The following is a 19,455-nucleotide window of genomic DNA, read 5'->3' on the forward strand; positions in this document are numbered from 1 at the left end:
GAGAAATCAGAGCAGTCTGGATATACTTGAATATGATTTATAGAACAGTTGTGCAAAGGCAGCTTTGGCTTATACTTTATATAGCTATCAATCAACGCGATTTTATTAGACTAAATTTCGATTATTGATATTTTGGAATTATTGTGGTTAAAAGACTTTCTTTCCATGAATATTAAGTTGATTAGGAAGAGGGTTCGTCTTTATTCACACAATTTAGTACATTGTGTGTACATATGTATATGTGTACTACCATTAACCAGCTGCGACTAAGGATCTATTTATCGTTTCTACGGTTATATGCAAATACATATGTATGATGAAAAGATTTGATCTTGGCAATCAATGCTTTTGGCTTCAGAGGATATAGAAACAACATAGAACTAGAAATAGATTCATATCAACGTAAGTTGGGTTTTTATTGATAAATGTTGATCAAGTGATTGAATTCCCTCCGCACCACACAAAACTATTTCTCCACGTATTTTCCTTCGTAGCTGGGGCCCACTGTACTCACGCCAAAGACAAAACACACGCACACCAAAGGTACGGTACGGTACGGTACCGGTAGCTTTTAGTCACGCCGAAACATGCGTTTTGTAAAAGCTTTCGCCGCCCCCAGAGCTTTCGTGCAGTGCCCAAGACATTTGGCAGGCAGGTCGTAACGTTAACAATTGTTATCATTCCGGCTGAAACGCTTGTTGCTTCCACGTCTCTCTCTCACACTCTCTCTCCGCCAACGTCTCGGTCGATACGCGTCGCGCCAGTTACCGCTAGAGCCGGACCGAATCGGCGCCATTATTCGACCAGTTTGTCCCGAAATTCAAAAGCAAATGGCGGGTCAAAAAGTTCAAGATTGAAATCTGAATTTGAATGGAAATGCCATTATATCAGTGACGTGAAGAAGCCAGAGATTTGCATTGAAATTGTGAAAGATGGTTGGCTGTGAAAGAGGAAGCGGAAATGAATTGAAAATCGAATTATGTTTGCATTGAATGAAATGCAGCCAAAAAAAGATGAAAGAAAATAGCAAAAGTAGTTCCCCCAGCGAAGAGGAAACCCGCTGAAAGGAAAATACAGAATACAAATGTAAACAAAAGTGCATATAATACACAGAATTAACGAGTGGAGTGTCTCAATGAATGTGTAAACCGTCAAACGGAAATTTAAATAAATCGTAATTATTAGATAATAATTGCTTTGTACAGCGGAAACTACCAGTACGAGTGCGAATGCGAGTACTGAGTATTTCCCTCACTTTAAAAATAGCTTCAGTATTTGTGTGTGTTTGTGATTAATAAAAATTCGATGTGCGAATTGTTTACAATTGAAAAGAACCGAAACAAATAGCATATCCATACGTAAGTGTTGGATCAACGCAAACAAAACCTTGAAAGCTTTCAACCATCACCATCATCGGGAAAAGTCAACAATTAATAGTGGATTTCATAGAGCTAAGTGGGTCCATCATCCATCATCCATCGGCAGCAGCATGGAAAGCCAGATGGTAAGTCCAAAGATGAACTACGGTCTGATCTGACAATCTTATAGCAGTAGTACGCGCCGTACTACAACTGCCATGGCAGCCATGTGTCCCGTCCCTTCCAATATGCACTGCCTGATTAGATAGCAGACTCGAGTTGAAGAAATACTCTCGTGAGTAAGGTAAATGCTCAGGAATTTCTCGGAATTCCCAAATAATTTCTTATGTTCGGTGCATTATTTTTTATCGTTGAGTGAATTACTGCTCTGATTGATGATCGCTTCAATTGGAGCCACGCACTGCGCAATTGATATGCCCATTTGACACTGATCACTGATCAATCTAGATGGGCGACGATGGTAGATGCGACTGATTCAAGTTCAGGTTGCCCAGCCCAGCCGTTCCCCAAGAACTGATGAGACATCGCCCTCATACATTCCCCTTTCGCTTTCGTTTTTGGGCCTGGGAAATTTCAATTTTTTTTATTAGACTGGGCTTTCATCCCTACAGTTACGGTTATGGTTATGGTTATATTTTTTGTTCACATTTTTTTCCTATTCGGCAGCGGACACTTTAAGTGATAAGCAATGTGTCGCCAGTTGTTCAATAGTATTGAGTGTTTGTTCGTGTGCGATTGTGTTCCTATATACTACACGCAAACACCCACCTCCCGCATATACATATATAGTACATAGCATTTTGTCAGTTTAGTTACTCCGCTAATTATCGAACTAAAAATTATCGCACTCTCTCGTCGTGTGCCCCCGCCCCCACCGACTCGCCTCTCCTACCTCTCGCGACACTTGGTTTTATTACAGCTCAAAAGCATGTTATTTATTGTTAAGAGCATGGTCAACAAAGGCAGCCAGAAATAAGAAAAGCAATATATATGTTACTACTCGTATAGTCAGCACATGATTAAGTAGCAGCGTTTAATCAACTTAGAAACGCGCCACAATTGATATATAATTGCCTCCGAGCGACCCAAACAAATGGCCAGAAACCATGGACAGAATCGCAGCAACGCTCTCAAAGAACTGCCAAAAATTCTGTTTAAATTAGTTTTGCTTAATTACTTGCATACCCCAACATACTCGGACTCTCATTGTCACCCGAAAAGAGAGAGCTAGTCGTGCAATTAATTTTGATTTCTGTGTGCCCAAAAGTTGAGCACCCGCACACAATCCTGTGGTTTGGGCAGACACAAAGTGGCAGCTGTAGTGTAAATGCACAACAGCATAAATATTGTCCTCGTTAGATTCATTAAAAATATTTGTGGACAGAGAATGCAGTCCCCAAGTCCCTGAATTTATACAAGTTACTAAACGGTTACCAAAACATAAAAAGTAATATCAAAATCACTCACTTGAGTCACACAAAAAGATTTTAAATTAGAATTTCGCACCAATCTACAAATCGCTCTACAAATGAGTTCCTCTGATTGATTTCATCTTTCTGTAGCTTCCACTTCATTACCGCTTTACATTTTCCCGATGCTTCAATTCCATTCCCATTTTTGGCATCATTTTTTCCGTTTGTGGAACACTTCCCATGAACTGTCTGCCAAACCAAGCTCCAAATTCGCACAGATGTTTGCTAGACGTCATAGTTTGGGTTCTCTTTGTCTTTTTTTCGTTTATATTGCTTTCTTTTTATTGTAGTTTTTATTTACTATCTAACAAATACAGCTAAATGGTTCTATATACTGGCGCAAACTGCCAGTATGGTGGCAGAGGGGCGGCAGTAGTCGTGGTTTTGGTATCTCATCAATTATTTCACGAATAGTCACTGCTCGGCCGCGGGCGTGGACTCGGGCCACAGAAATTGGAAAAGCTTTAAAAGTCAACCGCATACGTGCAAATCAAAAAAAAAAAAAAACTTAGAGACAATCACACACATGGATACGCGAACACCAAGAAAAAAAAACCCCACCATTAACACATGGACATCGAAAATCAAACGGTTTAACGATTTGACGAGAATATTTTCCAGATTTTGCGTGCAATTGTTGACCAAAAAACGCTACCAAAAAAAATGTAAAAATAAATCTCATGCCTCTCGATAGCGGTATCAATTTCAGACATTTAACAGATTTTATGGATAAATTATCCATGGCTGCCAGAAGGGTTAAATGATATTAAATCAACGTAAATGACATTCGATGTAAACTGCCGGCTGACATCAGAGTGCGGCAATCAACACAAACAATCGAAGTATTGGAGAAAAAAAATCTGAAAAATCCTTTCAATGCGGAATCTTGAAAAAATCTTAAACGGAAACACATTTGATCGAATTATTATCAAATACTTGCAGCTTTAGTTAGCATAAAAAAACCGTTATAAGTAGAGTATAAATATTTACTAAATTAATTGATTATTGGAGACATTATTTGCCCCGCCCTCTTCCGCCCCCACAAAAGACGAAAGTCTGTTGCATCCACAATATTGCAGATTCAAGAAAACTAAAAACGCACAATCATAGAGAGTGACCATATCTATCCGTTGGCGGAATCTGGATCAGATCGGATAATTTGTATAGCCAAAAGCAACAAATCAATTTGCAGTGGCTACGCAGCGTCCGACGTCACGCTCAGACTGATTTTCTGTCTCTCTCGCACGCACTCTTTGTCGTGTCGTTTAATATTCGCGGCGTCTGCCGGAGGAGAGCCGTACTGACTTAGTATCGGGTATAACCGTAGAGTTGCGGTGTCCGCAGCAACTCACAACGTTCCCCCTCGTTTTTTGTTTCCGCTTGTGCCGTCGGGTGTTTGTTTTGTGCACTACGACTAAAAATTATAAAATGCCAATACCATTAACAGAAACATAGACGCCAAGCAGGCGGGGGAGTCCCCTTAAAGCATTACAAATAATTTCAAGTTTTTCATCGCAACAGTAGGCTGGAAAATTGTAATTTACTTATTTGACTTGGAATAGTTACTTTTTCTTTTTCTTACTTGTTTTCAATATGTCGAAATTCAATAAAAATTTGCCAATAGAAATAGATGAAAAATTGCCAGAAAACATAGACAAAAATTTGCCAAAAACTATAGAAGAAACTTTACCAGAAACCTTAAACGAACCAAAGTCAATCTTTGGATTAACTCAAATCGAATGTTTACATGAAATACCCACCATAAGTACCACCGATAAAGAATTAAATAATTTGGATCCACAAATCGAGAAACTTGTGATCCAAAGCTTAGAGGAACTTCAGTCAATCACGCAATCCGATGCCACAAATCAGGATGACATCAGGATGAGCTTCATCATTCCAAAGGTCATGTCACAGCTGCAGAGCACGCATATCCTCGCCGAGAGGCTACAGGCAATGAGAACCGAACTAGAGTCGTGTAAGCTGCATATGCACGACATGAGTAAGGATGTAGGCGATATATTTATGGATTTGCATACTATTTTCAAAACGCTGGAAAGTAAAGATAAAAAAAACATTTTGAGCAAGAAAGATCGGGATAGATTGGCGAAATGTGCCCACGAGGCGGAGACCCTGCAAGAGCTCAGCAAACACTTTCTTTTCAATGATCCGCGAGAGTTGAGTGCCATGTTCAAGGCTCCCAAAGCAGAACCAAAGGTGAGACAATATATGCGATAATTTTCGACAAAACTTAACCAACGTTTCGGCCATTAGTAGATCGATCAATGACTGAAAGGGAATGTAGGCTGTGATGCGACAAATCATTCTCTCAATCTCTTAAAAAAAAGGAAATCGTAGAGACTATTGAAAGCAGTCCAGATCAAGAGGCAGAAAATGGAAAGTGGAGGGAATCGGCGGACGGCTTGCAGCAGCAGCATTCAACCTAACGAATAGTCTTTAATCTTCAGCAGTAAACTACATTTTTAGCTGTTTTTGTACTGAACTTCGTTGCTGGTTTCTGGTAGCAACTAGTTCGAAGAACTTGCCCTTTTTGTACAGGGTACTCTGTGAAGTACAAAAATACATATATTGTTTTTGAATATAAAACGCCTCAAGAAGTGATTTTGTAAAGTTATAAATTACAGTAGAATTAAAGATGGAGGGGAAAAATATAACAACTGGCTGTCGGAGACTACACTCAGAGAAAAAAGTCTTGAAATTTTAATCTTTACACTTAGATCTAAAAATGTATTTTTGAAAAATATACAAATACAAATACCACGCTGCATGCAAGGAGGAGGGCTACAAGTATATTTCAAAACGCCCCCACAAAGGGCGAAAATCTGTGGCATCCACAAATTCAAAGATACGAGAAAACTGAAAACGCAGAATCGTAGAGGATGACCATATCTTCTAGAGTGCAAAATCTGAACCAGATCGTATAATTATTATAGCCAGAATCAAGAAAACAATTTTATTCTTTCTCGCTCTGTCTCTCTCTAACACACAGGTTTCATGGTCGATTTTGCCAATTGCAAAATATGAGTTCAAGGATCTCAGAACCTATAAGAGCCAAAGCAACCAAATTTGGTATCCACACTCCTGTGATATCGGACCTTGACCGTTTTGTGTCAAAATTTCGCCACACCCCCTGCCGCCCCCGCAAAGAACGAAAATCTGGGGCATCCACAAATCTCAGAGACTATTAGGGCTAGAGTAACCATATTTGGTATCCGCACTTCTGTTAGATCTCACTATAAAACGTATACCTCAAAATTTCGCCCCACCCCTTTCCGCCCCCACAAAGGACGAAAATCTGTTGCATCACAATACTGCAGATTCGAGAAAACTAAAAACGCAGAATCATAGATAACGACCATATCTATCCGGTTGCGGAATCTGGATCAGATCGGATAATTTGTATAGCCAAAAGCAACAAATCAATTTGCAGTGGCTACGCAGCGCCCGACGTCACGCTCAGACTGATTTTCTGTCTCTCTCGCACGCACTCTTTGTCGTGTCGTTCAATATTAGCGGCGTCTGCCGGAGGAGAGCCATACTGACTAAGTATCGGGTATAACTGTAGAGTTGCGGTGTCCGCAGCAACTCACAACGTTCCCCCTCGTTTTGTCTGTGAATACAAGCATTGTATTCAGAATAAACTTGGCACTGACCTGTACATTGAACACTCCAAAGTGTGTGCCCCCATAAGACTTTATTGGTATACTACTGCAATTCAGCAGAATTTACCCCAGATGTGTATTTTTGTATTTGTCGTCTATAGCTTATAGTACTTTGGGCGATTCATCGCTGGTGTAAAGTTCAGCTCGAGCACTTCGAGTTGTTTGGTTTATTGGTCAAGCCTCTTATCATCTGAAGTCTACACCGAAATAAAATACTAACCAATGGAAGGCCAGAAATAGTAATTTCTTTATATAACATCATACATATATATCTATCATCAATAAATGCTAAATTTATCACTTTCACATGATCGAAGCAGCATTTCACATTCACATTCGGGCCCCCACAGCCATAATGTTTTCCATTCGACGACCAGGAAGGGTTGGGTTGTGTGTTTGTTTTCCCATCGAAACAGAAACAGCAAACCAAAACCCAAAACCAAAACAATTTGTTCAAGTTGGCGTAAAATGGAAAACAAATTGAACTTATCAATAAATCGAGTGCTGGCGCGATAACGATGTATTCCGATTAGAGAAGTGCTGAAAGTGACGCGGCCAAAAATCGTATCGAATCGGATCGAAAAAAAAACCGACAAAAATAAATAAAGTTCTATACAGACTCGTACTGGTACTCGTATTCGTATCAAATATCAAATAAGTTGGCGGCATTGAGTACTCATATGTATTGGGGCCCCTCACAGGACAGCCCGCGATAAGGGCTTAAAGTCGTTGCTCTTGGTAGCGGTATTTTTTTTTTTTTTAACTTTGATACCTGGTTAATATTTTAGACAAGGGTATGTTAGAGTTATGCAAAGGCAGGATATCCATTTAACTTTATTTCAGCTTGGTCTAGATCTTGTGATATTTGCTAATTTAAATAGAATAAAGGGTATTTCAGGGTCAGAACAGCACTGCTTCCAAAGTATTCTATTTATGATTATATTTGGTATTATTTTTGGTGATTTTACTTTTTTTTGCTGGCTGACAACCGCGTACCTGCAGGGCAAAACGTATGGAAAATTATCAATTGATTAAAACACAAGCATTTAATTTATGACTATCCATCGTCTTGGTCTGGGTCTGCGGTCCCCCGACACAGCTTAGGCTGTCAGCCCAGGCAGACATCGGCAATCCTCGGGCCACAACACAGCACACAGCCGGCCCCCATTCGAAGCTATCAATAAGCTGTATTTAATGTGTATAATATCTGAAAAGTCTGTGCTCTCTCAACTTCCTCAGCAGTTTTATTGATTGCAATGTTCTTTGGACTTATCACACGACTTTTAAACGAACTGTATTCGGTTTTATGCTCCACCCACACCTCCATGCATTATCTGGGGAGCGGGCTGGGGAGGGGTGCGGCTTGTCCCCGGCAGCTGATGAAGTGCGTCACCTTATTGGCAATGTGACAAGCGCAGTTAAAAAGCCGGTAACCGTCTGGATATCATGGAAAATAATTACTTTTAAACGACGTCATTGAAGGCTGTCAATTTTATGCACCCTATTACATGTTATATTCAATTATCTAGTGAAAAAATCGATTCTGCTGGACATAAGACAAGTCATTGCCGATTTTGTGTGGGGAATAATTTCATTTTAAGGGTGTTAAGTGGGGGCTGGTGATGGGGACCCTATTGTTTGTGTGGAAGTTAACTTTGCAGTGGGTGTGTACACTGGCCCAGAGCTTGGGCTTCGAATGTGTCATTTGTGTAATAAATTATGTGCGCCAAGCCACCAGCCATTGGCTTTTTATCTATCGAAACGAAAGCTACTAGAAATGTCTCCTATCGCAAACTAAACTTAAAGACCACCCCCCATACGCCCCATGAGTGGCAAACAAATCGGGAGTAAGTAAACCTACTAAAAGCTCTTTTCAGTGTTTGTTTTTGTCACGTCACCCTGTGTCATAACAGTGTCACCCTAACCGTATGTGCTTGAAACTCATAGCAGTGTGACTCTATTCCACTTGCCATTTGCCGCGTAGTTACTTTACTTCATTACTTTACCATACTGCGCAGATACTACTACTACTACTACTAGTAGTATAGATTCACCTAGGTCAGGGCGTGCTAGCAACAGAAACAGAGAGAGACTTTTGCCATGTATCAACGTCACAGCTGAAAGGCACCCACTCCACACACACGAAGTTTTCTCTAACGGCGTCAGTTCCGTTGTCAAATGATTCACGAACTTTAGATAGTAGCCCCAGGAACCTAACACACTCGTACTGGTGGAGTAGTGATATGTGCATATCATACAATAAAAGCCGAAACAGCTTTGTGACACCGCCCACCCAGACAATCGCTTTTTGATGGAAGTGCTCACAAGCCAAGAAGCATCTACGTAATACGTTGCTGTTTTAGATGAAATATTTCGTACTTGTAAATGTTTACCAACAGATTTAGATACCAGAAGAGATATAGCGGGCTGGCAGCGACACCCGTGCCAGAGGCTGTATAAATGGAGGGTCGGAAGCTATTTCACAAGTCATTTTGGAACTACTACCGAATCAAGACGCGACAGTATAGAGCATGGAAAAAGGATACCAGAGTTTAAGATTTTCCCGAAAGAGTTTCAAAAAGTAACCTAGCAGACGACGGTCTGAAGTAGTGTGGAAACCAAACTGTGATATCCCGAGACAACAAAGGACAACCTGTAGAATAGTTAGAAAAAATACTAGAAGCTAGGCTATACAACTATACAAAAATCTGTTGGAATCTCAAGAGGCACCAAAGATGTTTTTTAACATATTCCAAACGGGCATTTTCGAGAGGCAGTTTCGTCGCCAGCTGCTTGTCACATTGAGTGGTATGTGTGTGTTTTGGGATGAGTGATAAGACGAAAGATTCACGGAATCACCTAAAGAATGGAAAGTTTTGTGAGAGTTCAGGGACCAGACCTGGATCTGGAATGTTCAATTTCCCTGAACTTTGAGTAGAAGTGAAGGATTTAATGAAGCCTTTGCACAGCATGGAATCGTTTGCGGATAGCGTCGTCAACTCAAAGGGCTTCCTCCACTGACGGCCCCCGAACAGGATATGAGTCGTACAAAGCCCCAACGCAACAAAGTTTGACGGGTCAAAATTCAATTTTGTGCCTGCCTATGCAAATGAGCTACTTGAGCTGTTGACTTAGGAATCCGCTCCCCCCCTCGAAGGGGGGTTGGGAGGGGCCTTTCACTCATTTGGAGGAGAGCATTATCCGGATGATGTAATTTGTTGATCTACTTGTAGCCACGCTGATAACCTTCTGCCATGGCATTGCCCTCGGCTGGCTGTCACCCATGTTGCCACAGCTGCTCTCCGAGAAGGATACGCCCCTGGACTTCTTTATCGACGTGGGCCAGGCCTCATGGCTGGGAGCTGCCATCAGCCTGGGAGGCATTAGCGGGAACTTTTCCTTCTCGTACCTGATGAATCGCTTCGGGCGCAAGGTGTCGCTCTATGCTTTGGCCCTGCCTAACACGGTGCGTGTTTCCTTTTGGCGATTCGATTACCCTAGCCCATTAAGAGATAGCTTAAGGTGTCAATGACATGTCTCTCCCTTGTCACAGTGCATATGGTTCTTGTTCTACTTCGCCCAGAGCATCGAGTGGCTGTATGTGGCGCGTGTGTGCGCGGGTCTAACCGGCGGTGGGATGTTCGTGGTGCTGCCCATATTCATTGGCGAAATAGCCGACAACAGGTGAGTCCCAGTCATCGGAGCCACACTTCGATGTAGAGCAGAGAGGAGATGACAGACAAAGTACCTGTTCTGTCCAGGCTCCGTATCGATTCATCCATCAAGTGGAATTGTTGTTCATCGGTTCGTTCTGTTCCTCTGACAGCATTCGTGGGCGGCTCTGCTCGTTTTTCACCCTGACCATGAATACGGGCATTATGGTGGGCTTTATTGTCGCCTCCCACATCCCCTATCACGTCATTCCCTGTGCCGTTGTGGGCCTGCCCGTGCTTTATTTGTTTCTGGCCACTCGCTTCCCGGAGACACCGCAGCAGCTGCTCGTCTGGTCACGCGAGGAGGAGGCCCAACGCGCCCTGAAGTTCTACCGCCATTGCGATGGTCCGCAGGTGACGAAGCAACAGGAGCGCGATTACCAGAAGCAGTTTGACGAAATGCGCCTGGCCATCCAGCAGCGGAGCAAGGACGCCGGCTCCGTGGGCCTCACCATGTCTGATTTCTGTAAGTTTTCACCTAAATAATTGTTTTTCCATGGAGAGTGGGTGATTAATTTGGCTTCTCATCCCTACTGGGTTCCTGCTCGCAGGCAATAAGCGCGCCCTGAAGGCCATTGCCACGGGCCTGATGCTGATGATAGCCCAGATCTTCTCGGGCACCTTCGCCTTTATCAACTACATGTCCAACATCTTCGATGCGGTGCACACACAGCTGGATCCCAACACCAACACGATCATCATTGGCGCCGTGCAGATCGTGGGCACCCTGGCCAGCATGTATCTGGTGGATCGCTATGGCCGGAAGATACTCCTGGTGGTGTCCTGTGCGGGCAGTGGGCTGGGCGCCGCCGGCCTCGGTCTGTACGCCTTCTATGCGGAAGAGACGGAGGTCGATCTATCGGCCTACGCTTCCTGGCTGCCCGTCACCCTGATGGCTCTCATCATTTTCATCGCCAATGTGGGCGTCGTCTCGGTGACGATGGTGGTGCTGGTGGAGATGCTGCCGCAGAAGATCCGGGCGGTGGCCACCAGCATTTGCCTGGGCTGCCTCAGCTTCTTTGCCTTCACCTCTCTGAAGACCTTCCCGCTGATGATGTTCCACTTTGGCCTGGCGGCCACCATGTGGTTCAGCGCCTCTGTCTCTGCTCTGTGTCTCTTCTATGTGGTGGTGTGTGTGGAGGAGACCAAGGGCAGGTCCATATATGATTAGGAATACATAAAGCTGGGGGGAAGCCCTCTGACTAAGCTAGGCTAGTGCCCTCCTCGACCTTGGCGGGTAATAAAGTTCATGGAGTTCTCTAGTTGCCAGGTTATTGTTTTTTCACTCTGTCGGTGGGGGCTGGGCTGGGCGTTAAACCAAAACAAAGTACTCCCAGAGCTAGAGCTCGTAGTGTTCGTAGAACCCATAAAAACGGGGCGCTGACATGGCTTGATTTATGACCCGGCTACCTCAGTGGCTTTCACCTGGCACGGCGCCTGATACTGCCTGTGCCACTGCCACACTGCTGCTGCTAATGTCATGTCAACAATTAGCTCTGTTGGTATTATCATTTATAAGCGCGTACATTAATCCCACACCCACGTCGGCTGTGTTCTCGGTAAGTGGCTGGCAACGCGTCAGACACGTGCAAAATCTAGAGGGGCGGGAATGGGCTTCTCTTCTTCTGTCTGGGAATATTTCAACTGAAAATGGCTTTGCAAGAGAAGGTACTTTGAATTCTTAACATAAATTAAATAAAAGCCTTTACTGCTGAATCATACTGACTGTGATTGCAAATATGCGATTGTGATTGGGCATATTTGTACTTATTATTTATGGATCCCATTTGCAGCCCATTGTGGGGCTTCTGACACATCATTATGTAAAGAATGCTCCTGCTGCTGCTGCTGCTGCTTCTCTGCTACCATTAGTTGTATTATTTATTTATTTGTGGACATTTACGAATACAATCGATAAACAATACGAGAGTGTGTGTGGCAGGTAGCAGGTGTCCTGTAATCGAAGCCCTTTATCTGCGGGATTTTCTATACATATTGTATAATCGCTTGGGCACCGAGATTTGACTTTCTTATCGATTTGTGGATTTTCTGCAAATTTTTTACCTATTTTAATTAAGTATAAATGTACACCAACTACGCTTGGCTACACGCTTAATCTCATGAACAACTGTTGTGGAAGCCAGAATGTAATATCCACTCTTGGGTAATTTGTTTTTGGTTCGATTTTCCGATTCCGGGGATGCCAGCTGACGCAGTGACCACTGGACGGACACAGCCACCGCAAATAATAAAGTTCTGGTGAAACATTTTCCATTTTCAATGCAAATTCAGGGCGGTTGCAGTTCTCTGGTATCCATAGCAAATAATATTATGCCACATTCGAATGCTTCATTTTCAAAATCAACATTATCTGCCCTCACTCAGAATAAAATAATTTGAAGAGGCGTCTCCACTCAGACTTGACCACTTTAAATTTCAAGCCCCACACTCAGAAGCAGGCTACTTCGCCTTCGCTTAGGCAAATTGCCAATGTACATGGGAGCGGGTCTTGTCAACACAATAGCGATGATGATGGGTGCCGTAATGATCAGGAAAATGATAATAATAATGGCGAATGATAAGAGGGAGCTGCTTGTGCCGCGAAAACACTTTAAAAGCAGCTAGAGATGGACGTGTGTGCTTCGTGATCATATATTTTCATAAACATTGCAATATGTATGTGAAAAGACTTTCTTTTTACGATTTACACGCTCGGTATTGGTATCAATTTGTAAATTGTAACTATTCACTTCATAGGACTTTTCTCTTTGGGTGTGCCTTTGAAAGTTCTCCTTCGTGTTGGTTCCCGTGCCCTAAATGCCCTATATGCCTGGCCCGTGGCCATCTCCAACAGAAATATGTATGCACTGGTTAATGTGCAATCAGCTGTAAAAAGTGTTTGCCTCCGCTGTTTTGTCAACAACTGTTGTAACTTTGAGTGCAGTCGAACTATCTAAGCTCTTATTTTGCAGCTCTTCTCTAATGAATTTGCTTAAAGTCCTACCACAAACAGAAATGTTTCTTATTTGAGTACGAGCTTGTGCATTTAATATGGAATATGATGGCTATTAGGCTAAAGGAATATTATTAATAAGTCCCTTGGAATTTCAATTAAAGGTAACATGAAATATGTATATGTACATATGTGGTCAATGTGCTTGACCGCTCTCCCTCGACATAAAACCAAAGCGCTTGTGTGGGAAAGGGACAAATGCCCCTCAATCGCTGTCATTCGATACCGCTGAAACCACGCGGCGGCGTATGCGGAATATTTGTAAAGCTCAAAACAGACCCCTCAAAGGAGAAGGCAATTTAACGGAAATGTCCGCTAATTAATTGCCCAGAAATTTGATAATTAGTGTTTACATTCCAATCCCTCACTTAAACTCAATGGCCAGTGCCTTCCGTCGTGTGCTCTCGCTTTGAATTTGTTTGCATTCGTGTTTGATTACATATTTTGTGCGCACATTTAGGCATTACATTGTCGTAATTGGAACTTTCAGTGTTTCTGCAGGGTGTTATACGTATGAGGGGGGCATGGCACGCAAACCCGCATATGGCAAATTCCATTTCAGCTTTCCGCTTTGACTCAATGTGCCACGAAATCAACCCATAAGAATTATATTGTTTACGAATTATATTGTTTGCCCCAATAGAAAACGAAAAGAGTCTAGTGTCCTTAGAATTTACATCCGAGGAGCAAAGTTGTTTTTGCTACTTGTTTTGCGAGCGATTCATTAAAGGGCAGCTATATAACACATTGCTGAAAACAGGTCCGTCTATGTACTGAGAGAATTCTTATAACAAATATTGAAGCTCCTTTAAACCATTAAGCCATGCAGCGAATGGTTTAAAAATTTTAAAAAATAATGTTATTAAAAACCGCATAATTTATCGGACAAATATTATTTGTTGCTGTGCGAATCTGACCAATTTTGTAATGCCCTCAAGAAGGACACCTTTACCTTTTCTCACTCTGGCTCTCACTCGCACAGCTAACAAAAGTCCTGACAATAGGATAAATGAAGGACATTACAACAGGCATGAAAGCGTTAAAGGTCAGCAACCGGAGGATATAATATGTATGCATAATTGAGTGGATAATTAACATAAACATACCCGTTAATCTCACATCTTGCATCAACGAAATCAAGGCTTGAGATTTGTGGGAACACAGTCCCACAGGCAGCTAGTCGCCATCGCCCGGAACACGGCTGACTGTTGTTGCAGCAATAACAGGTTTAATCACGTGGCAGAAACCTAGAGAAGTAATTCGGAGCAGGTGGCTTTACCGCGTGACAGACAGAACACACGGCCAGCCATCACATCCATCACATGCATGCCACAGACAGTCAGGAGTCGGGTTGCACTTTTGCGTTGCGCAAGGAATGCGGAAGGCGTCTTCAGAACCCTACAACGTCTACGCGGCATATTTTCGTCTCCTGTTCATGCACATCTTCCACTTTCACTTCTGCTTGTGCACATGTAGAGAAATCGAAGTGTGTGCTAGAATTTCCAGAGTCTAAAATATTTACAATGCAATTCACAATGCAATGAGTTTGGGTTTCCATTCCTTGCTAAGTTTTACTGGTATACACGTACATATAACCAATTGAAAGTACCATACCGTACAATTTCAGGAAAAGGTTTTTGGGCGACTCACAAGCTAATAGTTCTCCAGCAAAACATGCAGAAACTAGTTAAAATTTATCAAAACGTATTAAAAACTAAACTATCTCTATTTTTCGGCAGGGGCCCGTCTCTTATGGAAGCCCCTAAGCAATTGCCCCGTCTGCCCCCATGCAATCATCGAAAAATACATTCAATTCGACTGAAAATTGATGCCTGAACCGAATTCATATGGGATTCCCTTTATTGCTTTTGCTTTGCAGTGAACACAACAAACAACACCCACAACACAAACAGCTATGAGCAGACCAGATCCTCAAAATGCTGTTCACACACACAATTGGCACTAGCTTCATAATCCAGCAATGGCTGTTGCTGGTGCTGATATGTTGTTCAACTACCAGTGCCACGGACTTGGGGGTCAACAGTAGCACTACAACTGCCTCGGACATAGGGCGCAACAGCAGCACTGCCACTGCCACCACAATGGCAACGACTTCGGGGATCCCAAGGCCAGATGCCAGCCAGAAAGCATCAGATGTCAGATCAGCAGAGCCAGGAACCAGGATACGCATCAACGTTAGTAAAACTCTATTATTTACCAGCAATAAGATGCAATTTTTATATGTTTTTGCGTGCACTCTTCTTGTTTGATGAACAGCCAATGACCGTTGGGGAAATCACGGAACTGAGTACCAACGTCACTTTGTACATGGAGAAGATACCGCGCATACAGGTGCGATGGCAGGACAACCTGCCCGAAGGTGAGTTAATCCCTTCATCCGGATGATGTTCCAGTCCTGCAATTCCGCGCTGTCTTTTGCAGGCACTTCCTACAATGTCCTTGTCAGTGCCGTGAACAACACACGCTGTCCGGACGCCCCGTGCAGCGAGTACGGCATCAAGGAGAAGCCATCGAGCTATGTCTACCTGCCGCTCAACCCCAATCTGAATGTGGAGTCGGTCGACTGCAACTACATGTTCGGCTGTCAGTATAAGGTCACCGTGGAGACCTCTAATGCCCTGGTCCGGAGATCCACTCGCATCTTTATTCCACGTGCGTCTGACACAGCAATTGATTTTAGTGAAAATTGATTTTAGTGAGGAGCTATGTAATTTTTGTTTTTTTATCCCGTAGAATGCGTGTCCGGAAAGTGCTCCTGTCAGCTGGTGCCAACGCCACCCAAGGTCCTGATTGCTGCCAAAATGTTGACCAACGACACCATTAGCATCAGTTTTTCAATCCAGGCCAGTGAGCAGTTGCGTAAGGAGCAGGCCAGTCACCTGCACGAGACGCTTCGTCTCTACAAAATGCAATTAAAGTGAGTAGCGGTGACTTGGCATGGCAACGGTTGTGTGTCCTTCGCCAGTTTATCAATTGCACGCTTAACAGGAACTGTTATGTTAATTAGTTTTCGCCCTACTGGATAGGAGAGAGACTATTAATTAGATTATGTTGAGCTACTGAGCTTTCCCAGACGCGGGGGGTCCGTTCAAGACTTTGTCGGATAGAATATCTATTCTAAGAGGATATTCAAGAAGCGAGTGATAGGTCCGTGCTCTAATGAAAGCGAGACCACGACAGATCGATTGCCGAAGAAAGAAAAATGATGCAAATATATTAAGGTGGTCCACTCGCTCTCTTTCGGGTCGTATCAGCTTTACTGAGAGCGCTTTAACGCCATGTTCGATGAGAGAGAGAAAAGAACACAGTTTGCTGTTGTGCTGAGAAGATAAGACCCGAATAGAGAGCGCGCTGCGGGAGTGAACCACCTTTATATAACTGCATCATGTGCTATATGTAGATTACAATGTGGTTCAATTTCATTCAAAGCCAAAGCAGGCATCTTTAAAATGGGCAGTGTCTGGCTCTAAAATTAAATTCAAGAGCATACAAATAACTCTTTTTCTAAAGAAAAAGTTAAGAGACACTCGATATGGTAATTGTAAGAGGGCAACTAATTCTCGACTCTCAGCACGTCTACATGCTCGTCCTGTCCTGCCAGCACCAGCATCATCTGTTGTTAGTTCTAAAGTTCCTTCAATTTCCATGATTGCATGGCCACCCTGCAGCAGTTTGCTAATATGGCCAAGAAAGCTGAGTTTACTCATCCAAGAGCTTTGCAAGTAGTTTCAAGAGCTTAACTACTGCAAAGGATGTTACGATTCAAAGACTCGTGGAGAAGAGGATACTCGTACCCCAAATATGCATGCATTTTTTCGTTGCAGAATAAACGAAGAAATGAATCCTTCATTGCCCTGGGGAGGAGTACTAAAAAATCTCCTGATTCGAGCCTATAATCTGAGCGAGCTAAACTTCAAGCCCACACCGAGGGGTTTCGAGGGTAACATGAGGCTGCCGCTTGGCACACAGCTGAAGGAAAAGGCCTCCCTAAATCTGCAGGCCGTCATCATGGATACGTCTGGCTGTGAGGGGCCTCGCAGTGTAACCAAGGTACCAGGTAGGAGCAGTCCACAGTACCAAAATGCTAACATGAAACAAAACAACATTATTTGACTTTACAGTGCCAGCCAATCCCATAGTGCTCTCGGACGAGGATAATGTGGTAAGCAGACACATGGGAGAGACGAGACTCGAAAAAGGAAATATTGTGATATGCGTTTGTCCATTGTTGTACTCGTAGAGCAACTCCATTATCATTATGAGCGCTATGCTTATTGCTGTTATCCTGGCCGGCCTCTACCTGCTGATGGTGCGCCGCCGACGGGCCCGGACCAAGGCCAAGCTGCAGAAGGAGGAGATCTATATGAAAACCTTCGCTACCTCCGCTATCGAGTAAGTGATACGATTTTGAGTCCTGATCGATTCCCATGCTAAGTCCCATGCCTATTCCCTACTCCGTATCCATTCCAGAATGGAGGACAACATCAACTACGTGGACAAGTATGTGGAGGTGAGAGCTAGAACCATTCTCTCCCGTTTTGTTAAGCTTCTTACCGCTAACGTTCCATTCGGTTGTCCACTCCCATTCAGCAGTCGCAGGCCCAGGGTCTGGCCGACATATTCGAGGTGCCACACACGGCCATCCACATGGGACGCTTGCTGGGAGAGGGTGCATTCGGACGCGTTCACGAGGCGACGGCCATCAACCTGCGTCGCATGCGGGGCACAACCATTGTGGCTGTGAAGCAGCTGAAACGTGAGTGTTTGCCGTCACTATTTGCAGCATTAAGAGCCATGGGTTAAGCTCTCGTAAATCTCTTCTATATAGCGAATCCCACTGCCGACGAGGTGGCCGAATTTCTGGCCGAAATTGAAATGCTCAAGGGTGTTGGCACACATCACAATGTGGTCTGCTTTCTGGGCTGCTCCACAATCAAGGCGCCCTACCTCATGATTATGGAGTATGTGGGACGGGGCAATTTGGTAACTATAGAAATCCATTTAATCAACTGCTCTCTCCTTAAATTGTACGAGTACTTCCAAAATGCTTCCTCAGCTGAGCTATTTGCGAACGGTGCGGCAGGAGGCAGGTAAACTGAAGCTCCGCAATGCCAATTACACCAGCTGCAAGCCCATCATGGCCAGAACGGTTAGTGGGGCCCCCTCCACCTCTGCAGGGGGTCTGCCCAAGTCTAACCAGAGCGTTAACTATATCGAATTGAAGGCATCCAGCCAAAGCATAGAGCTCCAATGCTCCGAGGACTCCTCCACTGGTCCTCCGAATAGTCTGGCACCGGCTCGAGGCCGGGAGATAATTCCCTCGTTCGCCGAAAGTAAGTTAAAGATATTAAGGCAATTTGTGGTCAAGGAGACAGGAGTTAGCTCATTGTTCTTTTGTGCATTTTAAGCCACCTATACCATTGTGGAGGACGAGGAGCCCTTTGAGTACATCCTCGACAACAGAGAGTTGCACAACTTTGCCTTGCAGATAGCAAACGGCATGCGATTCCTCGAAGAGCAAGAGATTACGCATCGGTAAGAGTGGGCGGGGGAGCATAGAGGATTACGACTAAGCTAGGCTCGGGCTTAATTATTTTTAACTTTACAGAGACCTGGCTGCTCGCAATGTGCTAATTGACAATAACAAGACCTTGAAAATTTCCGATTTCGGCCTGTCCAGGCATGGCATCTACACAAACACAAAGACGCGAAAGGTGAGTCCGAGTTCCCCCAGAAGTTCAGTATTTTCCAGGAAACTCTCACACCATTATACGGATTTGACTCTCCCCCTAGCTGCCCCTGCGCTGGCTCTCCATCGAGGCCATTCGGGACAATGTCTACTCGAGCAAGAGCGACGTCTGGGCGTACGGGGTGGTGCTGTGGGAGATTGGCACGCTGGGCGCCTCGCCGTATCCGACGACAAGCAACAGCGAGCTGATACCCTTCCTGCTGGCAGGAAACCGCCTGCAGCGGCCGGACATCTGCACACCGCAGGTGTACACCATCATGCTGCAGTGCTGGCTGGAGGAGCCCGAGGAGCGGCCCACATTCGATGCCCTGTACAGGGTGTTGAGCCCAAAGACCACGTATGTGGACATTAATAGTCTGAGTGATGATTACGTATTTCCGCCGATTAAAGAGAATAGGGATTAGAATAGTCTTTAAGTCCTTGCT

General features: G+C 44.0%; 3 protein-coding genes across 6 annotated transcripts; all 3 read left to right on the forward strand.

Annotated features, from left to right (window-relative positions):
- Positions 1 to 57: 57 nt before the first annotated feature.
- Positions 58 to 19,454, forward strand: LOC108162905 (vascular endothelial growth factor receptor 3). 3 transcript variants are annotated; one of them, XM_017297876.2, is made up of 15 exons: positions 58 to 402; positions 15,000 to 15,455; positions 15,538 to 15,640; positions 15,703 to 15,933; positions 16,015 to 16,198; positions 17,106 to 17,338; positions 17,403 to 17,443; positions 17,522 to 17,673; positions 17,752 to 17,791; positions 17,872 to 18,037; positions 18,110 to 18,264; positions 18,338 to 18,614; positions 18,690 to 18,816; positions 18,890 to 18,995; positions 19,075 to 19,454. In XM_017297876.2, exons 2-15 carry the CDS (start codon positions 15,198 to 15,200, stop codon positions 19,432 to 19,434), a joined length of 2,433 nt encoding a protein of 810 aa, XP_017153365.1. In that variant the 5' UTR covers positions 58 to 402; positions 15,000 to 15,197; the 3' UTR covers positions 19,435 to 19,454. The 3 variants fall into 3 exon arrangements, with proteins under 3 accessions (XP_017153365.1, XP_017153366.1, XP_017153364.1); XM_017297877.2 differs by lacking the exon at positions 58 to 402 and adding an exon at positions 498 to 1,504 and having other exon boundaries at positions 15,140 to 15,455; positions 17,875 to 18,037; XM_017297875.2 differs by lacking the exon at positions 58 to 402 and adding an exon at positions 499 to 1,504 and having other exon boundaries at positions 15,140 to 15,455.
- On the forward strand, positions 4,389 to 5,471 carry LOC108162910. 2 transcript variants are annotated; one of them, XM_017297885.2, is made up of 2 exons: positions 4,389 to 5,068; positions 5,129 to 5,471. In XM_017297885.2, exons 1-2 carry the CDS (start codon positions 4,445 to 4,447, stop codon positions 5,138 to 5,140), a joined length of 636 nt encoding a protein of 211 aa, XP_017153374.2. In that variant the 5' UTR covers positions 4,389 to 4,444; the 3' UTR covers positions 5,141 to 5,471. The 2 variants fall into 2 exon arrangements, with proteins under 2 accessions (XP_017153374.2, XP_017153375.2); XM_017297886.2 differs by having other exon boundaries at positions 4,391 to 5,068; positions 5,126 to 5,471.
- Positions 9,017 to 11,517, forward strand: LOC108162909 (facilitated trehalose transporter Tret1). Its single transcript, XM_017297884.2, has 5 exons — positions 9,017 to 9,342; positions 9,768 to 10,000; positions 10,088 to 10,218; positions 10,361 to 10,713; positions 10,799 to 11,517. Exons 1-5 carry the CDS (start codon positions 9,270 to 9,272, stop codon positions 11,416 to 11,418), a joined length of 1,410 nt encoding a protein of 469 aa, XP_017153373.1. The 5' UTR covers positions 9,017 to 9,269; the 3' UTR covers positions 11,419 to 11,517.
- Position 19,455: the final 1 nt, after the last annotated feature.

The sequence above is a fragment of the Drosophila miranda genome, chromosome 4, assembly GCF_003369915.1.
Source record: "Drosophila miranda strain MSH22 chromosome 4, D.miranda_PacBio2.1, whole genome shotgun sequence".
NCBI lineage: Eukaryota > Metazoa > Arthropoda > Insecta > Diptera > Drosophilidae > Drosophila > Drosophila miranda.